At 38.5% G+C, this 20,103-nt stretch overlaps 1 protein-coding gene across 1 annotated transcript in view; it reads right to left on the bottom strand.

Annotated features, from left to right (window-relative positions):
• Positions 1-20,103, bottom strand: part of PALMD (palmdelphin) — a 51,534-nt gene that overhangs the window by 28,286 nt on the left and 3,145 nt on the right. The window contains exon 2 of the mRNA XM_004775193.3: positions 4,714-4,794. Within this exon, the coding sequence (XP_004775250.1) occupies positions 4,714-4,794 (81 nt within the window). The remainder of the gene's footprint in view (positions 1-4,713; positions 4,795-20,103) is intronic.

Genomic DNA, 20,103 nt, shown 5'->3' with positions numbered 1-20,103 from the left:
GATTACAAATATATATTATATGGAATTACACTTTGTAGGACTGATACAACCTGGATTGCTCTAGTTGAAGCAATGAGGGGGCTTGGCAGCCTATAGAAGCACAGAACACAGTTTGAAAACCACTAGATCAAGTAGGAACCTTGTCCTAGATCATTGTATTTGTGTTGGCCTTTTCAGAGTTTCAAGCAATTATGGGGTATGTGGACAACATACCCCATAAGAAAAGTTTGTAGCAAGGGAGTCTCTCTTTCAGTGTTATCTTAACCCTAAATTATAGCTCTTTGGCTGTTTGTAGAAATGCTCTCCCACAGACACAGTTAAATGTTATTAATCAAGGTCAAGATTTATCTTTGAGATCAAAGATGCCAAGAAAATCTTAGTATACTATCATTTTAAGAATTTACCTTAATTTTAATATATTTTTATTTGATGGAATGTGATGATAGCTAATGAGTAATAAAGAAGACAGATGACACCTATCCAAGTAAATTATAGTCCTTACAAACCACCTACGAGGACAGTTTCAGTAATTTATATCCATATCACTATAAGAAACATTTAGATGGGATGGTCTTATATTGCTGAGTTAGAGGGAGCAGAGAATAATTCTGGTGATGTGTTATGTGAACTTGGGCCTATGTAGTCTTATATAAGTGTTATATATATAGTCTGATATATAGTCTTATATAAGTGTTCTAAGTCTGGTTAGGAACAAGAATAATTTTAAGTTTAGCCTCATAAAACTTTGTCCATAACTCACAAATTGTCATTTACCTCTGGCGGAGAACTTTGCCAGAGGTAAAATGAAAAAATGAATTTGTGAATTAGCTCTTTGCCTCTGAATATAAAATACATAATTTTGATGTGCATTTAAATGATATGGTACAATCACGTAACAACTTAAACATAGTTATTTTGTTTTTATGTCATTGTTTAGACTTGTACTTTTGTCTATGAGGTTGATGAAAAATCTGTTCCACAACGACATTCATATTCAAAAGCCATATTAACTAAGTAAAAATATAAGGACATGCCAGTAATAGATCTTTGAGCAGTTTTTTTATGGAAAGTTTTTCTGTAAAAAACTTTGCATTTTATATAGCATTTAGAGTGGACTTGAAGAATAAATTAGTTTTGGGACACCTGGGAGGCTCAGTTCTGGTCATGATCCTGGAGTCCCGGGATCAAGTCCTGCATCAGGCTCCCTGCTTGGCAGAGAGTTTGCCTCTCCCTCTGACCCACTCCTCCATCCCCTTCTCATTCTCTCTCTCTCTCAAATAAATAAAATCTTGAAAAAAAAGTAAAAAAAAAAAAAAGAATAAATTAGTTTTTCATACCATGAATCAAATGGACTTCCAGAAAAGTTTTCTAAGTTGAGTGTAGTTTGTGTTTCTGGGTGGCAGACTGTGATCACGTTACTAGGTGAGGAGACCCATAGTGTACAAATCTCAGAAATGTTTGAAAGTTAGAACACTCCTCATGTCCCTGGAAATTCCCTTTCCGGCATGTCATTGGTATGATTGCCCAGTTCCAGAGCCAAAGAATATGAGTGAATTACTACTCTTATTTTGCAACGTATGTACTAATGACACAGAGCAGAGCTTTGTAAATGTTTGCGTTTGTGTTGTTTAAAGTGTGTCATCGAAGTGTAACAAAATAGTTGGCAATCAGGAAAGGGCTGAGGATAGTCAGTGGACCGGAGACAGATGGATGAAGAGGAACATCAAAGAATACCTGGTGACTACAGGGGCCGATAGAGCTTTCCTGACTTGGTGAGGGTATTGTAGAATCAATTTAAAAAAAATATTTCTGGGTTCTGGAAGGCACAGTTGGTTAAGCATCAGACTCTTGGTTTCGGCTCAGGTCGTGATCTCAGGGTCGTGAGATTGAGCCCCGTGGGGGGCCTCCATGCTCAGCAGGGAGTCTGCTTCAGACTCTCTCTCCCACTCTTCTCTCTCTTTCTCTCTCTCTCTCTCTCTCGAATAAATAAATAAATAAATAAATGGATCTTAAAAAAAAAAAACCTCTGCACATTTCCGAGCCCCATTTATAATGGTGCCTCGTTCCTGTTTGGTCCAGCTTACCATTTTCTGTAAAACATGATGCAAACAGCCACTCTTTCCTCTGTGTTCCCTTTGTAGTTTGTGCCTCCAATCAGCAGGACTCATCACGGTGTTTCTGTGTTATCTCAAGGTTCTGGGTCAGTTATTCATTGTAAAGACCTAGGTCAAACTTTATTATGTGTTCTTATTGTCCTCTTTAGTACCTGACATGTAATAAGTAATTAGTAATTTTTTTTTTACTCAAAGGCTCTCTATACACTCATACAAATCCTACCAGTCGGTTAAGACTCAGCTGAAATCCCACACCTTTAATAGTCTTGCTTTGACCACTTCAGATTAAAGAGTTACTCCCTTATATTCTTACTTAAATTAAAAAAAAAAAAATCTCTTAAAAAAATTTTTTTTTATTTATTTGAGAGAGAGAGAGTGAGAGAGCATGAGGGGAGGGTTAGAGGTAGAAGCAAACTCCCTGCCGAGCAGGGAGCCCGATGTGGGACTCGATCCCGGGACTCAGATCATGACCTGAGCCGAAGGCGGTTGCTTAACCAGCAGAGCCACCCAGGCACCCCCCGCCCCCGCCAAAAAACATCTCTTATCTTGTCCTAATTCTTTATTTAATCCTGGGTTCCCCACTAGGTTGCAGGCAGAAGGGCTACAGCTCTCCAGGACCACTGCTAGTCTCTGTGGTATTAATATGAAAATCAGAAAAAATTGCTGTTTCTCACCCCACCCCTTTGGCTCAGGGCACAGCTTGGGAAGATGTATGGCACCTTTGTGCAGAGAAAAAGAAATGCTATCCTTCAGCCAGAACCAGCTCTATGCCAGCGTGCCCAGTTCCAAGGGAGTGTAAGCAGGGATTTTAGCACCCCTTTCTCAGTATTTTTATGCCGTACACAATCTGCACAACAGTGTTCGGCAATCCAAAACATTATAAATATTCTGTTTGGATTGGATTAAACAATCTCCTGAAAGCAAACCTATATGGAAGATCATGTAGGACTTTTTTCTTTAAAATAAAGATTTTATTTATTTATTTATTTATTTGACAGAGAGAGAGAGAAGAGAGTGAGAGGGAACACAAGCAGGGGGAGTGTGAGAGGGAGAAGCAGGCTTCCCGCCGATGCACGGCTCAATCCCAGGACCCTGCCGAAGGCAGATGCTTAATGACTGAGCCACCCAGGTGCCCCTCATGTATGACTTTTTAGACTGACTTTGGCAAATATTGAAAAGAGGTGCCACCTCGGAAATGGAGTTTTCAGTGAGTCAGAGTCAGAGTACTTATGCCTAACTTGCCTCCTAGAATGAACTCGGGATATTTAACCCTTTCTCCTAGTGTGAGCTCTACCGTTGTTTGGCGACCCGCTCGACAAGGATAGCAATTGCTGAATGCCAGAGAGCTATCCATTGACTCAGAACCAGTCATTAGTTTATGGAGAGCCTCAAACTGTGGGTGTGTTTGTACTAGAGAGAGAGAGAGAGGGAGAGAGAGAGATGAGGGAGAGAGAGAACGAGCACTGGTTATGGTGTTAGAAACGGCTCAGCTCAACAATCACTGTGGACTTGCCTTTTGATTTGACTTTCACCAAAATAACTTGGTAAAGTTTGCTTTAATCTCACTGATCATTCTGGTTATGCACACAGCATTTCTTGGCTCTATCTATGCGTCATGTAAATTCAATGTGACCCACTGCAAGGATAGCAGGTTAACTATACTTTGAAATTAACCGTCAAACATTGGAAATGTCAATTTATATAGGGGCAAACAGGCAAACGGAATTTAGAGAACGGAGGCTAATTGGAATCTTGAACGATGTTTCTTTTCAGAGGAGGTCACTTGAACTATCAGAAAGCTAGGAGCAGCTGAAATAGGCATGTTTACCTAAGTGTGTAGACCCCATGAGTGTGCGACATTGTTTCACTGAGGGATTCATTAAATCTGTTGGTAGCAGCCTTGCCAGAGAGGTAGCTCCTTGCTTGGGTCTGTTCACAAGGACCTCCTGTTTGTCATTTGGTTGCATCCTGTGGCGAAGCTACATAATAAAATGTTGAAACCCAGTGTGCTTTAATTACAAAATGACCACACCCAAAGAATATGTAAAGTCTGATTTTAAAAATGGAGGTTTATTTCTGGTGATGATCTCATGGTTTGTCAAGACAAGACAAAGCAAAAGGAAACAAAACCCCCCAAACATACTCAAACAATATTGGATTCATGGCACTGAGCTTTTCAATACTAACATCCTTGACCAGGCCAGACAGTGTCTGTTGTGCACCCCCTGGGGGAAAGCTTGCCTTTCGTTTATTTCAAAAGGGACTTCCTAGCTGGATTGGTCCCTAGGGATCTTAAGCAAGATTGTGTTCAGGGGGCCAAATTATCAAGGCTAAATTCTCAAGGTTACCCAAGAAAATGAGGAAATTCAATAATAAAGGATAAAAGTAATAAAAACTTGTTTTCTACATGTTTACCAGAAGATATTAACCTCCTATGCAAATATTACTAGTTTCTCGGCCCTCCCCTACAGTTATTAGGGTGTTAGTAAAACTATGCTGAATTTTCTCCTTCCCAAAGCATCTTTACTATAGAGATTTTGAATGCCATTAGGATATTTGAATACAAAATCATTGAAATGAAATTAAAATCAGAAATTACCTTCAAATGCTGGTGCTTTAGTTTTTCTTCCTCTATTTTCAGACGCTTCTGTGAGATTTCTTCCTGTATTTTTCTTTTATCCTGAAATAAAAGGAGTTCCAGCGTAATCTATTTTTTCAATTTGCTTAAATATGTTTCCTTGGGGTTGTCGTCATTACCAAATGGCTGGCCAGTCGTACGCTCCTGGCATTGGTAGAAAGCTTCTTTGGAAACTCATATTTCAAAGGGAAGGGGGGCAAAATGAGACATTCAAAACATTTTGCTGATGGAAAACGATAGAAGGTGCTTTTTCAAAGAGAACTTGAAAATATTTCAATGTCTTTCCTTCCCCACTCTCCTCCCGTCCGCTTTAAAAAAATCTTCCCTATTAATCTAGCAAGATTGCGCTACTGAGTGATGCAATGGAAAAAGTGAATTTTAAGGAGGGAATTTTGAAATAAGCCTGAGGAAACCCTGTGAGGAGAAAGACTATTCCTGGCACAGGACTGAAGAAACTGCTGGGTAAAAGGTCTGCTTATGTAGGAAAACAGGATAGCTAGCCTACAGAACGTTTGAAAACTAGGAAGCTAGAAGGTGGGAGTGTTTCCTCCTTGTATAACTCGCTATGTGAAGATAGAGAAAAAAGGGTTCCGATAATGCTTGTTAACAGTAAGAGAGCTTTTAGCTCCAGTTTAAAAAAAAAATTCATGGGATGATGGAGTTTCTTTCACCAAGTTTAAATTGCATTACCTCAAAAAACCCAGGAAGCATAACTGTTAATGCCCAGTGGTTGTACTTTTTAGAAAATACAGCATGTACTGTACTACTATGTAGTACAGGAAGCCTAACTGTTAATGCCCAGTGGTTGTACTTTTTAGAAAATACAGCATGTACTTTACTACTGTGTAGCCTGGGTTTGATTTCTGGCTCTGCCATTTACTAAACCTGTGTTCTTGGACAAAATTCTTAAGTTTTCTGTGCCTCAATTACCTCATCTGAAATAATGGGGATAATAAGGGAATCAAGCTCATAAGATACGAGCGTTAAATATACGTCAAATTTCCTAGGATGGTGTTTGACGCATAACACTCTGTAAGTATTTGTTTAATAAAGTTAAGGAAATAAGGCATAATCTGTTAATCACAGAAAGTAGCACACTAATTCTGATAATGCTTCCATAAGCCTGAAATATCTTAGAGAGTGTCCCTCTCTGGAATTTTCTGAGGCATTTTACAAGCTATGCAAAAAGGCTCTTATTTCCTTATTTTTTGACCAGAGGTGACATTATCCTCCGTCTTTTTTATAAGAGGGGATTTTGAATCAGCTTTCAAAATTGAAAACTCTCAAAGGATAAAAATTTGTTGCCAGTGAAGACAACTGAAAGAATGTGAAGCAGGCTCAGAAGGTAATTTGGAAGGAAGAGTTCCAAAAATGCTTGGCAACATTGTTGAAATAAGTGCAAGCCTTCCTGATGTGACTCCTTTGAAGATAAAAACTCTTTTTTGATGTTTAAGTTCAGGTACATTTGTCGAAGAAAAACAACATGTTACTCTCCAACTTGATGTCATGTTTTTCTTTGTGTGTTAGAAGAATATATGACTTCATCAGTAACCTACTTTGTAAATTTTATAAGCAGTTATTTTGAAAAAAAAAAAATCAGCTAGGCAACAAGGAACAAACTGAGGGTTTTGGAGGGGAGGGGAGGGAGGTGTGGGGTGTGCCAACATGGTGGGTATTAAGGAGGGCACATATTGCGTGGAGCACTGGGTGTGGTGCATAAACAATGATTTTTGGAACACTGAAAAGAAATTAAAAAGAATAAATAAAAATTAAAAAAAATTAGCTAGGCAACAAATGTGGTCTTTAGTATTACTTGTTTAGGTCAGATCTGGTCATTAGGAACAAAAACTCTCTTTGAGAATTGACCTGTGAGTCAATTCTCCATTCTATCTAGAGGTTGTAAATTGAGCAGCTATTAGTAATATTTTAAATATATTAGGCCAAACATTTTGGTAAGTATTTTACAGGCACTATTTCACTGAACATCATAATAACAAAGGTATTGCGTTAATTTTCATCTTAGGAGAAGAAGTGTAAGTTTAACTAACTGAGTAACTAATTAGTCTGAGATCTCACAACTAGTAAGTGGCTAACCTAGGGTTTGATTCCAGGCAATTTGAGTTTAGCCTCCACACTCTTAGCCAACTCACCACACCATTTTCCCTAGTGAGAAATCAGTCCCACTTCTTAAAATTTCCCTCACTGTCCTGTCTATCATGAAGAACTGTGGCCAGTTCTGGCTGGCAACAGGAGTGGGGTCTCTCATTAGAAGGGAGTCCATTTTTCATTCCATATTTAGTGTTGGTGTCTAATCATCTCCCTTACGCCACAGGTAGCCCATAGAGAAGAGTGCCTTAAGTATAAGAGATGATGTTGAACCTAGCAAGGCTTCCCCACCCCTTTCAATAACCAGTTTGGGCTGGTTTCATCTTGGGTTGGTAATAAGGGAAGGAAAGCTGTGTGGGTAGAGGCAGGGCATCTGAAGTGTTTTGGCAACACAAGGCTTATAGAGGGTTGCTAAGGAATACCAGTGTTTTTTCTCTCAGAGGTAACATGATGCCTCCCTTATGTCAGTCTAGGTAATTAAGAAGATAATTTATAATGTTATAGGTATGATTCTCTTTTAAGATAGAAGTGCATTTTCCTCATAAAATATTCAATAGCAGATTATTATCCTTTTGCCAAATTTCATAGGGGCTTATAAGAATTACTGAAAAATAAGGTGGCAGTAATTTAATTTTATTAAGACAAAATAAATAAGTCAACCTTAAGTTACATATCTAGCTCTATTGCTAGTATACCAAAAGTTACCATAGCCTGCTAATTCCTTCCAAAATTATCATGAAACAAATAGATGTGGGATGCCATCTGCTTCCCAAAATTACCCCAGGAGCTTGAGCATGTCTATAGACATCCGTTATAACCTGGCACATCATATATTTATTAATGTTAACTTTTATGAATAACTTGCATTGATGCTTACTTTTTAAATGTTCAACTAAGGAAGACTTCTATTTAATGAACAGTTGCGTAGATAGATTTTTAGCTGTCTGACTTAGAATATTTTAGCAGTTGACACCCACAAATTCCAATTCCGTATAAGCCTACCTCTTGATTATGTTGAAAATTAGTTTATCTTGCGCAACTAGAAAGCTATTGTGAACACCCATAATCCAGTATTATTGCAATCATGTACTTGATAAAAATAAGCACCGTACTTAGGAGTGTGACTATTTTAGAGATATTATAGGTTAACAAGGAGCTAATATTCCAGAATCCCTGAATCTGTAAAGAGGACAAGACTGATCCTAAGTTATTTAATGATTAATTTATCCAATACTGGGGTACTTATGTACAAACACTCTGTTCAGGGTCACCTTTGAAGTTGTGCAGTATTTAAAATTTTTTCAGAAGTAGATACTTTTGGGGCTCCTGGATGGCTCAGTCATTAAGCATTTGCCTTCTGCTCAGGTCATGATCCCAGGATAGAGCCCCACATCAGGCTCCCTGGTTGCCAGGAAGCCCGCTTCCCCCTCTCCCACTCCCCTTGCTTGTGTTCCCTCTCTTGCTGTCTCTCTCTGTCAAGTAAATAACTAAAATCTTAAAAAAAAAGTAGATTCTTTCATCAAGAAACTTACACTCTTTTTTTTTTTAAAAAGATTATTTGTTTATTTATTTGACAGAGAAATCACAAGTAGGCAGAAGTAGGCAGAGAGGCAGCAGAAAGAGAGGGAGAAGCAGTCTTCCTGCTGAGCAGAGTCTGATGTGGGGCTCGATCCCAGGACCCTGGGACCATGACCCGAGCCTAAGGCAAAGGCTTAACCCACTGAACCACCCAGGTGCCCCCAAACTTACATTCTTATACAAAAAGAAAATCACTCATCCAAGTAACTATATAATTTAAGAAAAAAGGTAAGAAATTTCTTTCCTGGGGCACCTGGGTGGCTCAGTGGGTTAAAGCCTCTGCCTTTGGCTCGGGTCATGGTCTCAGGGTCCTGGGATCGAGCCCCGCATTGGGCTCTCTGCTCAGTGGGGAGCCTGCTTCCTCCTCTCTCCCTGCCTGCCTCTCTGACGACTTGTAATCTCTGTCTATCAAATAAATAAATTTAAAAAAATCTTTAAAGAAATGTCTTTCCTGAGACACAAGAGAAGGCTCTATGAGAGTTGAGGGGAGATAGAGAGCAGTTGTTTCTAGATGATGTGGTTGGAAGAGGCTCTAATGTAGCATTTGTGAAGAGTATGTTGGATGGCTGCTGGGGAGCAGGTGAGTGGGGGAGAAAGGGCACTCAAGTCAAGGGCTCAATGTGAGCAAAGGCTTGGAGGTAGAAAATTGGTACATTCTCTAGAACAGCAATTCTGGAATCTAAGTTGCCATATGGGTAGTGGGAAATAAAATAGGGATAAGAGGGAGTGCCTGGGTGGCTCAGCTGGTTGAACCACTGCCTTTGGCTCGGGTCGAGGTCCCGGAGTCCTGGGATTGAGTCCCACGTGGGGCTTCCTCTGCTTTGTGGGGAGCCTGCTTCTCCTTCTCCCTCAGCCTTTCCCCCTGCTTGTGCTCTCTCTCTCTCTGTCAAATAAATAAATAAAATCTTTAAAAAAAAATAGGGATACGAGGATGAAGAGAAGTCCTTAATAGAAAATATTCAATGGTAGGACAAGAGGTTTGGAATTTACTTATGTACTGATAGAGAGCAATGAAAAGTGTTCAGAGGGAGAGGATTCATAGAGTTAAAACCATGTTTTAAGAAGTTTAATCTTGTGTAATTGGGTAGTAGATGTTGAAGGAGGACCGTGCAAATGGGGATCATCAGTTAGGCCAGGACAACTTGAGCAAGGGATAGGAGAACATATGTCTGTCAGAGACCAAGGAGTTAAAGTTGGTTGGACTTGGCAACTGGTGACATATGGATGCAGGAAAGGAAGGGGTCAAATGTGAGTAAAAGTCTTTTATGCTTAGGTAGGGCAGAACTGTCAACAGATGCAAGATATTCAGGAGAAGGAAGAGGGGTTGGTAGGGGAGATGATGGATTCACACCAAGTTCAAGGTGTCTTTGGGACAGCCAGATAGAGTTATCTGGGGGGCCGTTGAAACATTGGTTGGAGAGAGATGTGGGGGTCAAAGATAGAGATGTTAGTGTTTCAGAAGGGATAGCTGAAGTCAGAAGATGGTCAGAGCACGACTGGAGACATATTTATGAAAAGAGAGGAGGGCTAAATACAGATCCTTCAGGAAGCGCCTACATTGAAGGGGTAGAAGAGGAAGGGAATCCATATGGAATTTTATTTCGAAGTCAATCAGAAATTATAATAGAACTTGACAAATTAGGCTAATTCAATTAGTCATTTCAGATTTGAATGAATGAATGAATGAATGAATGAATCTAGCAGATTCATTCTGCTAGAAGCTGAGTATCTTATAATTTCAATGTGCAGATAATGGTAACATGAAAATAAAGGGATGTGCTAACACAACATTCCCAGAAAAGAATCCTGAGCATAGTTAGAGGTTCACTAGAGTGCACTGAAACTTTGATTTCTAAAAGTCTTGAAAATTTCCTAAAAAATTCTTGAAAAAGGGACAAACATTTCAAAAGGGAAGGTAGACCATGAAGCCTGGGCAGTTTACAAGTGGAAACATGGCTACACAATTACAAATGATCTTGGGTAAGAAGAAAATAGAGTTGCTATAAAACAAAACCAAATAGTTTGGAATCAAGGAGAGCTCTCCAATGAGTTCATGAAACCAAGAATGAAGATTAGCCAGTGGTACCTACTTGTAATAGTATAAATAAATGTAAAAAAAAAAAAAAAAACCTCACGTGATGTGCAGATGAGAATCATGTGAAAAACATTGAGAGCACACAAAGCACAAGTGTATAAATGATTATGTATACTTAAGTCATATTGAGAGCAAAAAGGTAAAGGCAATCATTGGACAATCGCTGAGATACATAGTATAATAGCAACATGACGAAAATAGAACTATTCCGTTTCTATTTTGCTTCCACGTTTTTAATTAAGGAGAATAATTCTAACCCTGAAGAGGGTAGAGCAAATAAGCTTAAAGGAAAACTGAAGCATAAGAAGAAATAGAACACTGAAGACAGAGCTGTCCAGACTCTGATGGGGTTCATTTCAGAGAGTAGAAAATTTATAGACATGACAGAAAATTATTAGTATTATTTTTGTTATTTTTAAAGAGAGATTAAGCAGGGGTTGGGGGGCAGAGGAAGGGCCAGTGAGAATTTTAAACACGTTCCACGCCCAGCACAGAGCCCAGTGTGGGGCTTGATCTCATGACCCTGTAAACATGACCTGACCTGAAATCAAAAGTCTGATACTCAGCAGACTGAGCCACCCAGGTGCCCCAACATAACAGAAAATTACTGTCAAATAACCTTGGAATCTTGGGAGAAGAGGTCTCAAAGACTGAAAGTAGCAAATGTCCTAATTTTTGGAAGAGGGACAATGGGGGAATTATGAATATTTAAAGATTCGTGAACTTACTGGTTAATCCCTGGCAAAGTCATGGAATGAATTATTAAACAATGCTGTATTTAGACAAGCAATGTCTAAGAGATAACATTTGATTATTAAAAATGAAGCATTTAAAACTTTCTTTTGCTTAATTTTTCTAGATGGGCCGATGATGATTATGGTGGTTACAACAATAACTAACATTTACAGATATCTTTTTATGAGTCAGGAGCTACTTAAAGCTCTTCAATGAATCAATTTATTTTATCTTCCCCAAATGTTTTGAAGTAGGAACCATGTTTATCCCCAGTAGGTAGGTGAAGAAATTGATAAATGATATCTAGAGTACGGAAATTCAATACCTTGGTTTTAGCAGGGCTTTGGACAAAGTTTCTTATTTTATTCTTCCAGAAATTTGTGTAAATTCAAACAAAAAAATATAGTTGAAAGTGATTATATTAACATTAAAAAAACCCCAATGCCTCTAAGAAGAGAGAACACTAAAATTAAATCCAATAAACCAACAAACATAAATGTATTGAGGTAACTTTCTGACTCAGAATTTTGAGGGTGAAGTAGGGGGTGCTGGAAGATTTATTGTTAGAAACTGCTCCCGGTCGGCTAGTTTTAGGAATCAGTGAAATAAAAGAGGACCAAATCAAGATTTTGAAATATCTTGTCTATTAGGGATGTTGGACCTAAATTAATGATTAATTTTATTCTTAACAAATGTAAGCTATGGAACTTTGTACAATATGTTAATTGTAGAAGATTAAAAAAATCCAGACAACTTTAAAGAAAAATATAAGAATCCCTTGTACTCCCACGGCTTTAGAACTAACTGCTGTCCACATTTTGATGCATTTTATTCCATTCTTTCTTCAGGATACCCAAACCACAGATGTGCACCCTTACATACACATACGTGCAAACCACGTGAGGGGGCCCATACACAGTTTGTGTTCCATTTTTTGTACTTAATATTGTGTCATGAGTGTCTCTCATGTTACTACATTTTACTAATAAAAATATTAAATTTTATTTAGAATACCATTATTTGCTCAGTCTCTCTCTTTTTTTTTTTAGTGGATTATGTATTTTATTTTTCTTTCTTCTTTACATCATCTTTTTTTTTTAAATTTCTTTTCAGCATAACAGTATTCATTGTTTTTGCACCACACCCAGTGCTCCATGCAATCCGTGCCCTCTCTAATACCCACCACCTAGTTCCCCCAACCTCCCACCCCCGCCCCTTCAAAACCCTCAGATTGTTTTTCAGAGTCCATAGTCTCTCATGGTTCACCTCAGTCTCTCTCTTTTTTCTGCCCCTTAGGCTGCTTTGTATCTTTTGTTATAATGAGTAGTTATGTGATGAAGTTCCTTGTATGTAAATTTTGAACCACTTTTCTCTGAATATTTCCTCAAGATAGATCCCTAGAAGTTAGTTACCTAGGTATAGGGATGTTTTAAAAATTCTTAATACAGATTGTTAAAAAGACTTCAATGAAAAATAGTTTTAACTTATATTTCACCTCACCCTTACTAATTACGAATATTGCAAGTAAAAGTTCTTTTAGCAGTTTGCATAGGTCAAATAGTATCTCATTTTGATGTCTTAATGAGATTTCTGAGATTGGTGTGGGGAAATATTCATAATTTTATTGGCTATCTGTATCAATTATTTTTTAAATGCCTGTTTGTGATGTCTACCCTTTTTTCTGTAAAACCTATTAATTATTTACTTATCAATGGGTAAGAACTCTTTGAATTAAGGATAATAACCTTTTGTTTGTCATTTTAGTTGCAAGTAATTTTTTAAATTGCATTTAAATTTTACTTCTGGGTTATTAGAAGTATTAAAAGTTCAGTTGCCTGGGTAGCTCAGTCGGTTAAGTGTCTGCTTTGGGCTAAGGTCCTGATCCCAGAGCCCTGGGATCTAGTGCCATATCAGGCTCCCTGCTGGGCAAGGAGTATGCTTCTCCCTCTGCCTGCACTCCCCCTGCTTGTGTGTGTGCTTTCTCTCTGGCAAAAAAGTAAATAAAATCTTAAAAAAAAAGTGCTGAAAATGTTACTCTATTATCTTGATGTCTTTAATATCTTTATTGTCTGAGATACAGTAATTATCCATCTATATTTTCCTCCAGTTTCCTAAAGAATTTTTTTTAAAAGCCTCTTGCATCTAGCTGAATTATTTTGAATTATTTTGATTTATGGTAACTGCCAAGGACCTAATATTCTTTTTTCCAAATTTTTGGCTGATCTATAGCTCTATCAAAGGATTCTTTCCTATTGATTTACTTTTAAAAAAAAGTGTTAATTTTTATCATTTACTAATTTGGTATGTATATTAGGGTCTGGTTCCAGGTTACCTGCATAGTTGGGTTTGGTATTAATAGTACATAATTTAGATAATGTGTTGATGAGACAAATTAACATTTTATTGGTCAAGTTTTTGAGCTTTATTGCTTTTGTCTAAAATGTCTTAATTAGTAGCAATAGTTTTTTGGTTTTTTCCACTTGGGCTTGGAGTGATTTTTAAAAATTCCTATAGAAATAAAATTGAAAACCCAAACAATACTCTATCCACCTTACTCTCCATCAAAAAAAAAAAAGCCAGAAAACCATGTATTCTGGTAGAATTTTAAAAGTTACTCCTAACAGTAACTATCATTATCCAGAGATAATCAGAGATCAATACTCTTATATATGATTTATATCTGTGTGATATATTATAGCTCACATAAAATTGGAAGTGTATTTTACATATTTAGTAATCTGAACTTTTTAAATAAATCATGAACACAATGATATGTCATGTCATTAAATAGTATTCTAAATTATTTTTAATGGCTTCATATTATTCCATTATATGTAATATACACATATATATTATAGTATATATGTATACACACATACATATATGCATTCTATTTACTCAGCTAAATTCCCATTTTAGACATTGAGTTTGCTTCTACTTTTGTAATATAAGAAATGACTTTGCTATGTCGTGAGCACCTTAGGACTCCATCTGTGAGTGCATCTCTTATTTTTCTTTAGTATAAGATCCTTGTTAATAAAATTCTAGGTCAGAGGATAAATTAATTTTGACTTTTCTTCTACCAGTTGCCAAACTGTCTTGTTTAGTAATTTCATGCTGCCACCAGCAGTGAACAAGAATGCCTCCTTTGGGGTGCCTGCGTGGCTCAGTGGGTTAAGCTTCTGCCTTCGGCTCAGGTCGTGGTCTTAGGGTCCTGGGATCGAGCCCTGCATTGGGCTCTCTGCTTAGTGGGGAGTCTGCTTCTCCCTCACTCTCTGCCTGCCTCTCTGTCTACTTGTGATCTCTCTCTCTGTCAAATAAATATAGTCTTATATAAAAAAGAATGCTTCCTTTGAGGATTTTGATTGGAATTGCATTAAACATAAAATAAATTTGGAAAAATATGACGGATTTTTGGTATTTGAGCTTCACCTTAGGGAATGGTGTGCCTCCCCAAACACATATTGTTTAATAGTTTTATTATATAAATTCTGCACATTTCCTTGTCATAGTGGGTATAAGAGTATAAAAGTTTTTTTGTATAAATCTTACACATTCCTTAAGTAAGATTCTTTTCAGCTTTTAATGGTTGTTTTTTAATTTTATAGCTATTAGGAATGAGATATTTTTGTATTTCATTTTCTGACGAATAATTGTTTTTCAGGAAGTTACTGATTTTTGTGTATTCATTGTGTATCTGGCTACTGGCTTTTAAGTTAATGGTTATTCTTAACTTTACAGACACTGAAGCTAAGGACTAGAGTGTATTAATTTCCCCAAATGGTATGGTTGGTCCAGTGTTGAAACTGGTATTGAATCTAAATTTCTATAACTCCAAAGATGATGATTTTTTTGAAAGATTTTACTTATTTATTTGACAGAAAAGTAGAGAGATCCCAAGTAGGCAGAGAGGGAGGCAGACAGAGAGAGAGAGAGGGAAGCAGGCTCCCTGCTGAGCAGAGAGCCCAATATGGGACTTGATCCCAGGACCCTGAGATCATGACCTGAGCCGAAGGCAGAGTCTTAATCCATGAGCCACCCAGGAGCCCCAGATGATGCTCTTTATACCACACCTTTTCTCAAACCTGTCATTAGAAATATAGCTCCCCAAACAAGATGGTATAGCACTAAGCACTCTGTACAGGTCAGTGTTTTGAGTACCCAATTTTAAGGCTGACACTGACATTTCAGAGTGTCTAGAATGAGCCTGTGATATGAGCAATGATCGAAATCAAGAAAATGAAGCCCTATGGCTTCAGTGACTGGAGCCATGGTGAGTGGGTGAGTGGGATTTTAAGGAAACGAGATTCTGAACTTAACACAGAGGGCTGTTCTCAAATGGGAGAGGGTATTGGGTGAGGTATGGACACACTTTTGGAAGCATTTAAGGAGAAGCTGGGTGAGCATCTTTGGAGCATAGCATCGTGAAGATGGGGATATGGACCTTCTCTAAGTTTTCTTCAGCTAGAGCAGGAAATCTCTATGTTTTCTCCTGGCTCTATGATTATTTCTGCATCCTAGTTCTGAAACACCCTCATTCTGAAGTTATCCACGGGCATTGGATGTGGTTATCACTACATCTTATGAGGTGAATGAAAAAGCACGCATTTTCTAAACCTTATTTTATTCAGTAACTTTAGACTTCTTTCCTAGCCAGAGAACAAACTCTGACACATCTCGAAATGAAACTCAGTTGGGCTACTCATTTATTCCTTTGTCCTTTCCTGTTTGTTCTAACGAATAGTGACAAAACAAACAAGGATAAAGAACAAACACAAGGTAAACCCCCCAAAACTCAAGGGTGATGGTGAACTTTGTTGTTGGCTTTAGTGAAAAAAATATTTTCAGCTTGATGGCCTTCATTCATTTACTCATTCACAAGGTGTGTGTGTGTGTGTGTGTGTGTGTGTGTGTGTTCCAGCTAGTGCTGAGCTCAGTGCTGGGGAGCTGTGTGAGATGCAGTGATGTCCCTGCCTTAGCAAATCTCGGCTGGAGGGAAGAGACCTTGTGTAATGGAAGTGAGATGGGAAGGTCACAGTCTCGGAGTATGGGATGCTCTGGGACATGGTGCCAGCCCAGCCCTGTCGAAGCAATTACAAATGCTTCTGAAATGGCATCACTTTCTCTTTTCGCACCTCTACTCCCCTGTGGACTGTGGAAAGCAGAGGAGACTCTAAGGGCTGAAGGACTGGTTTGGGTTAGAAAATGCGGTTAAGTGAAGCAGAACCTCTACAGATTCTTCTCTCTCTTCCACTTCAAACTCTATTAAGAGTGAACCACAGAGGAAGTTCTAAATGGGGTGAGGTTTGTGGTTTTGAGGTTTCTTAGAATTTTATTGTGATGTTGCGGCCAGAGAGTGTGACAAGCAGAAGAATTGACCCAACTTGTGCTATTTAACGAATCCCTTAGCTTTTCATGGTGTTAGGTTTTCCACCTACAAAATGGGAACGATGACATCTGCTATCACAAATACTCATAGGATATTTGGACAAATGAGATACAGATGTGAAAGTTTTATATATATATAGAATATATATATTTTAAGGTCTAGGTGCTATGTGACAATAGGTGCTGTTATTATCATTATTAATCTTGTAATTCTTTCACTTAAGAAATGTCCTTTATGTTTTAGATCTGTGAGCCTAGGTGGATTTTGAGTAACAGTGGTAGCTCATTTGAATACGTTATACCTCTATGTCAATCACAGACACAGTTACACATGGAAAACATGGTGCTTCGGACAGGAACCAGTTTTGAGTTCTTTTCAGAGCTTCAGAGAATTATCTGGTTCCATGTCTCTAAGGGCTTGACTGAGTCCTCTCAGTCGCTGGGGGTTTTATGGAAAAAAAAAAATTAAAAAACGTAAAAAAAAAACCCCGTAAAAAACATTAAAAAAAAAAGTTTGGATCTCACTCAAACTGCTCCTATGGTCCCTTAGGAAAGCAGACATCCCACAGGCTTCTTGTTGAGGGGACTTGTGGAGGCAATGAATTTTAAGGGAGTCTCTTCCCCAAATGACATCATTGTCACCGACATAAGTTAAAAGATTTATATTTTATTTTTAGAGAAGCTAGGCCATTTGAGACGGGGGATGAGGGAGTGGAAGCCCCGTTTGAGTTTTAGCCAGAGCCCTGCGACCCTTGTTTATACTCTAGTTAGACTTCAGAGCTCAGACTCTGATTTACTTCAGTCCGAGTTTTGTAAAGAAGCAGCTTTTGTTTTTTAACCATCCAGTACTATGCAGAAGGTTCCTGGGGATCCTTGTTCGGAGAAGTCTTGGCAAAGCAGCATTATCATTCTGTAGCACGCTGGAAAAACCTCACCCTGTTATCAAAAAGCAGTTTCCTTAATAACTATCGAAATTATTATACCTCGTCACATGCCCTCCTTTGTGGGTGGGCTATTATGTTTGGCAAAGAAATGTGGTACAGCACATTTTGTTTGAAGCAACCTTTCCCTCTCTGGAAGAAACATGCAATCTCAGTATGGCTCTGTGGAAAATTGGGCTGAGGCTTGATTGTTCTAATTCTCACACTGGACTTCTTTACTGAAGAGATTCCTGCGTCTCCATGTACCATTGATATGGGCTGTCTTTAGATGCCCAAGACAAATGAGAAGACCTTCCTGTAACTTTGTCTTAACCACGAGGTACTTCGGAACAACGGTGCCTCTTGCGTTCTTTTAGCCATTATGATTTTAAGAAGTCCTTAGAACTCTAAATGAGGCAATGATCCAAACACACGTAAGGGTTTATCTTCAGGAAAGAGCCAGGAGGCTTGCTCTCCTTTTTACTTTCCTATCTGACAGGCAGAATGAATGGGGGAGAAATATATATGGCGGGCCCAGGAAGTAGAATTAGGGCTGGTTTCTGGGGTAACTTGGCACCATGCTGAGAAGGGCCCAGCACTTCATTTAACGCTGTGCTGTTGCCATGTTGATATTTTGAGTGCTTTTTGAACAAGGGTCCCCACATTTTCCTTGTGTGCTGGCCCCATAAATCATGTAGCAGGTCCTGCTTTGAGGCCATCAGCTGTCTTATTAAACACTAGAAGATCCCAGATATCGACAAAAAAGGAATGGGATGAAGTGTGGTGTCTGGTGACAGGCTATGCATGCTAATGAATTAACTAGAACCTGTGTGTGTGTGTTCTTGTTTTAATGTTGGTCTTTGTATTGGGTGGATTTCTGTTTTATGCAAGGAAATTTCTACCACCCAAGTTCCCACGTTTACAAGTCTAGAAAAAATTCCTTAGAAGTGGAAAGAAATAGGGAGTGGATCTGGGGAAATGTGAGAGCTCCTTATTATTTTGCGTCACGAGCGGCTTTGGCCGGCAAATCTGGCTCCGTTGCTCAAATTCCAGCGTCAGGACTTTATATGGCTCCCTTCCAAATGGAGTCAGTTCTAGGCAGGTGCTTGTTGTTGTGATTAGTTCTGTTGTCTAAATTGTGACAGAGCTCACCTCCTCCACATCTATGCTTACATGTCACCCCTCTGTGAGGCCCGTCCTGTCAACGTCGCTGTGATCCACAGCCCACTCCCTACTCCTGGTAGTAGTATTTCCCTTCCTTTCCTTTAAATACATAAGGCCTGGCTCATAGTAGGTGCTCGATCACCATTAATTGAATAAAGGAATGAGGAGACGGGTTGATAGCACACATTCCTAACAATTACAGATAAACCTTGATGAGAATTAAAACGTTCGCTTTATTCTTATCTCTTCACTCCCCAGCTGGGTCTGTTCTCGGAAAAATCGATTCTCGTTCTCAGAATTCTTCCGGGGTCAGCCTCCAAACTGCTATTTTTATGATCTCTAGCCAGTTTAAGGTCTAGGAGTCTTCCAATGTGAGTGTCCCCATGTTATTTAGGAACTGTATTTTCTAAGGTCATGGTAGGAATGGAGATAAGCTAAAGCGTTCCTTGCAGAGTAGGATGTCGAGAACATATGGAATGTTACTACTCCTAAGGGAGGGGATCTCTCTTTTTCTGGAAGGAATTGGTCTAGGTCTTTCACTGGCTTTACTGTGGGCCAAGTTTCCTGCCAGAGAGGAGTTCTGTTGGGATAACTGTCCTTCATCTCACTCTTCCTGAGGATGCTGGAAATATCAGCGTCATCTATCCCAGTGATATTAAAAGTGAAATTCAAATTACTAGTCTACTTCAATAGCTCTTCTTTTGTATAAAAACTGGCTATTTGTTAAAATATGTACTAACTTGAAAAAAGCCTTAAGAAACTTTTCATCTAATCACTTTGAAGCAGTCCTGTTTTTGAGTTACAGCTGAAAACTGAACTCTTTGGCTAAGAGATACTTTGATGATTAATTCAGTGAAGGAAGGGTTGGTACATGGACAAAGTAATGAAGGAAGAACGTGAGAGTACATGTATAAAATAGAATCCATATTTGACATACCCAGTCTGATATACTGGTTTTTAAACAATTGTTTCTGTGTACTTTCCATAATTTTTTCTTTATTCTCTTTGAGTTTTTGAGAAGACTTCTGACAATCTAAAATTCAGTTTACTGATAGAAGTGAAGGACACAATTACAGTATTAGTTTTCAATCTGAGAACCTAACTGCCACATTCCACCTACTTACTGTGCTTTATCTATTTATTTATTTATTTTTTAGAGGAATAAGAGGACGGGCGGGCACTTGGTTCTGTCAAGTTCTAGGCATAGACATTTGTGTTTTTCAACTCCTTGCAGTGGAAATAATGACTGTTTGGACACTCAAAACCAGGTGGAATAATTGTACAGTAAAGAGCATCTCGTTTCACAGTGAGGAAATGGAGGAACAAGTTTTAATATAAAAATCAAATAGAGGGGCACCTGGGTGG

The sequence above is a fragment of the Mustela putorius genome, unplaced genomic scaffold (assembly GCF_011764305.1).
Source record: "Mustela putorius furo isolate JIRA1106 unplaced genomic scaffold, ASM1176430v1.1 tig00003853_pilon_pilon_pilon, whole genome shotgun sequence".
Taxonomy (NCBI): Eukaryota; Metazoa; Chordata; class Mammalia; order Carnivora; family Mustelidae; genus Mustela; species Mustela putorius.
This window is presented reverse-complemented; position numbering and strand designations above follow the sequence as displayed.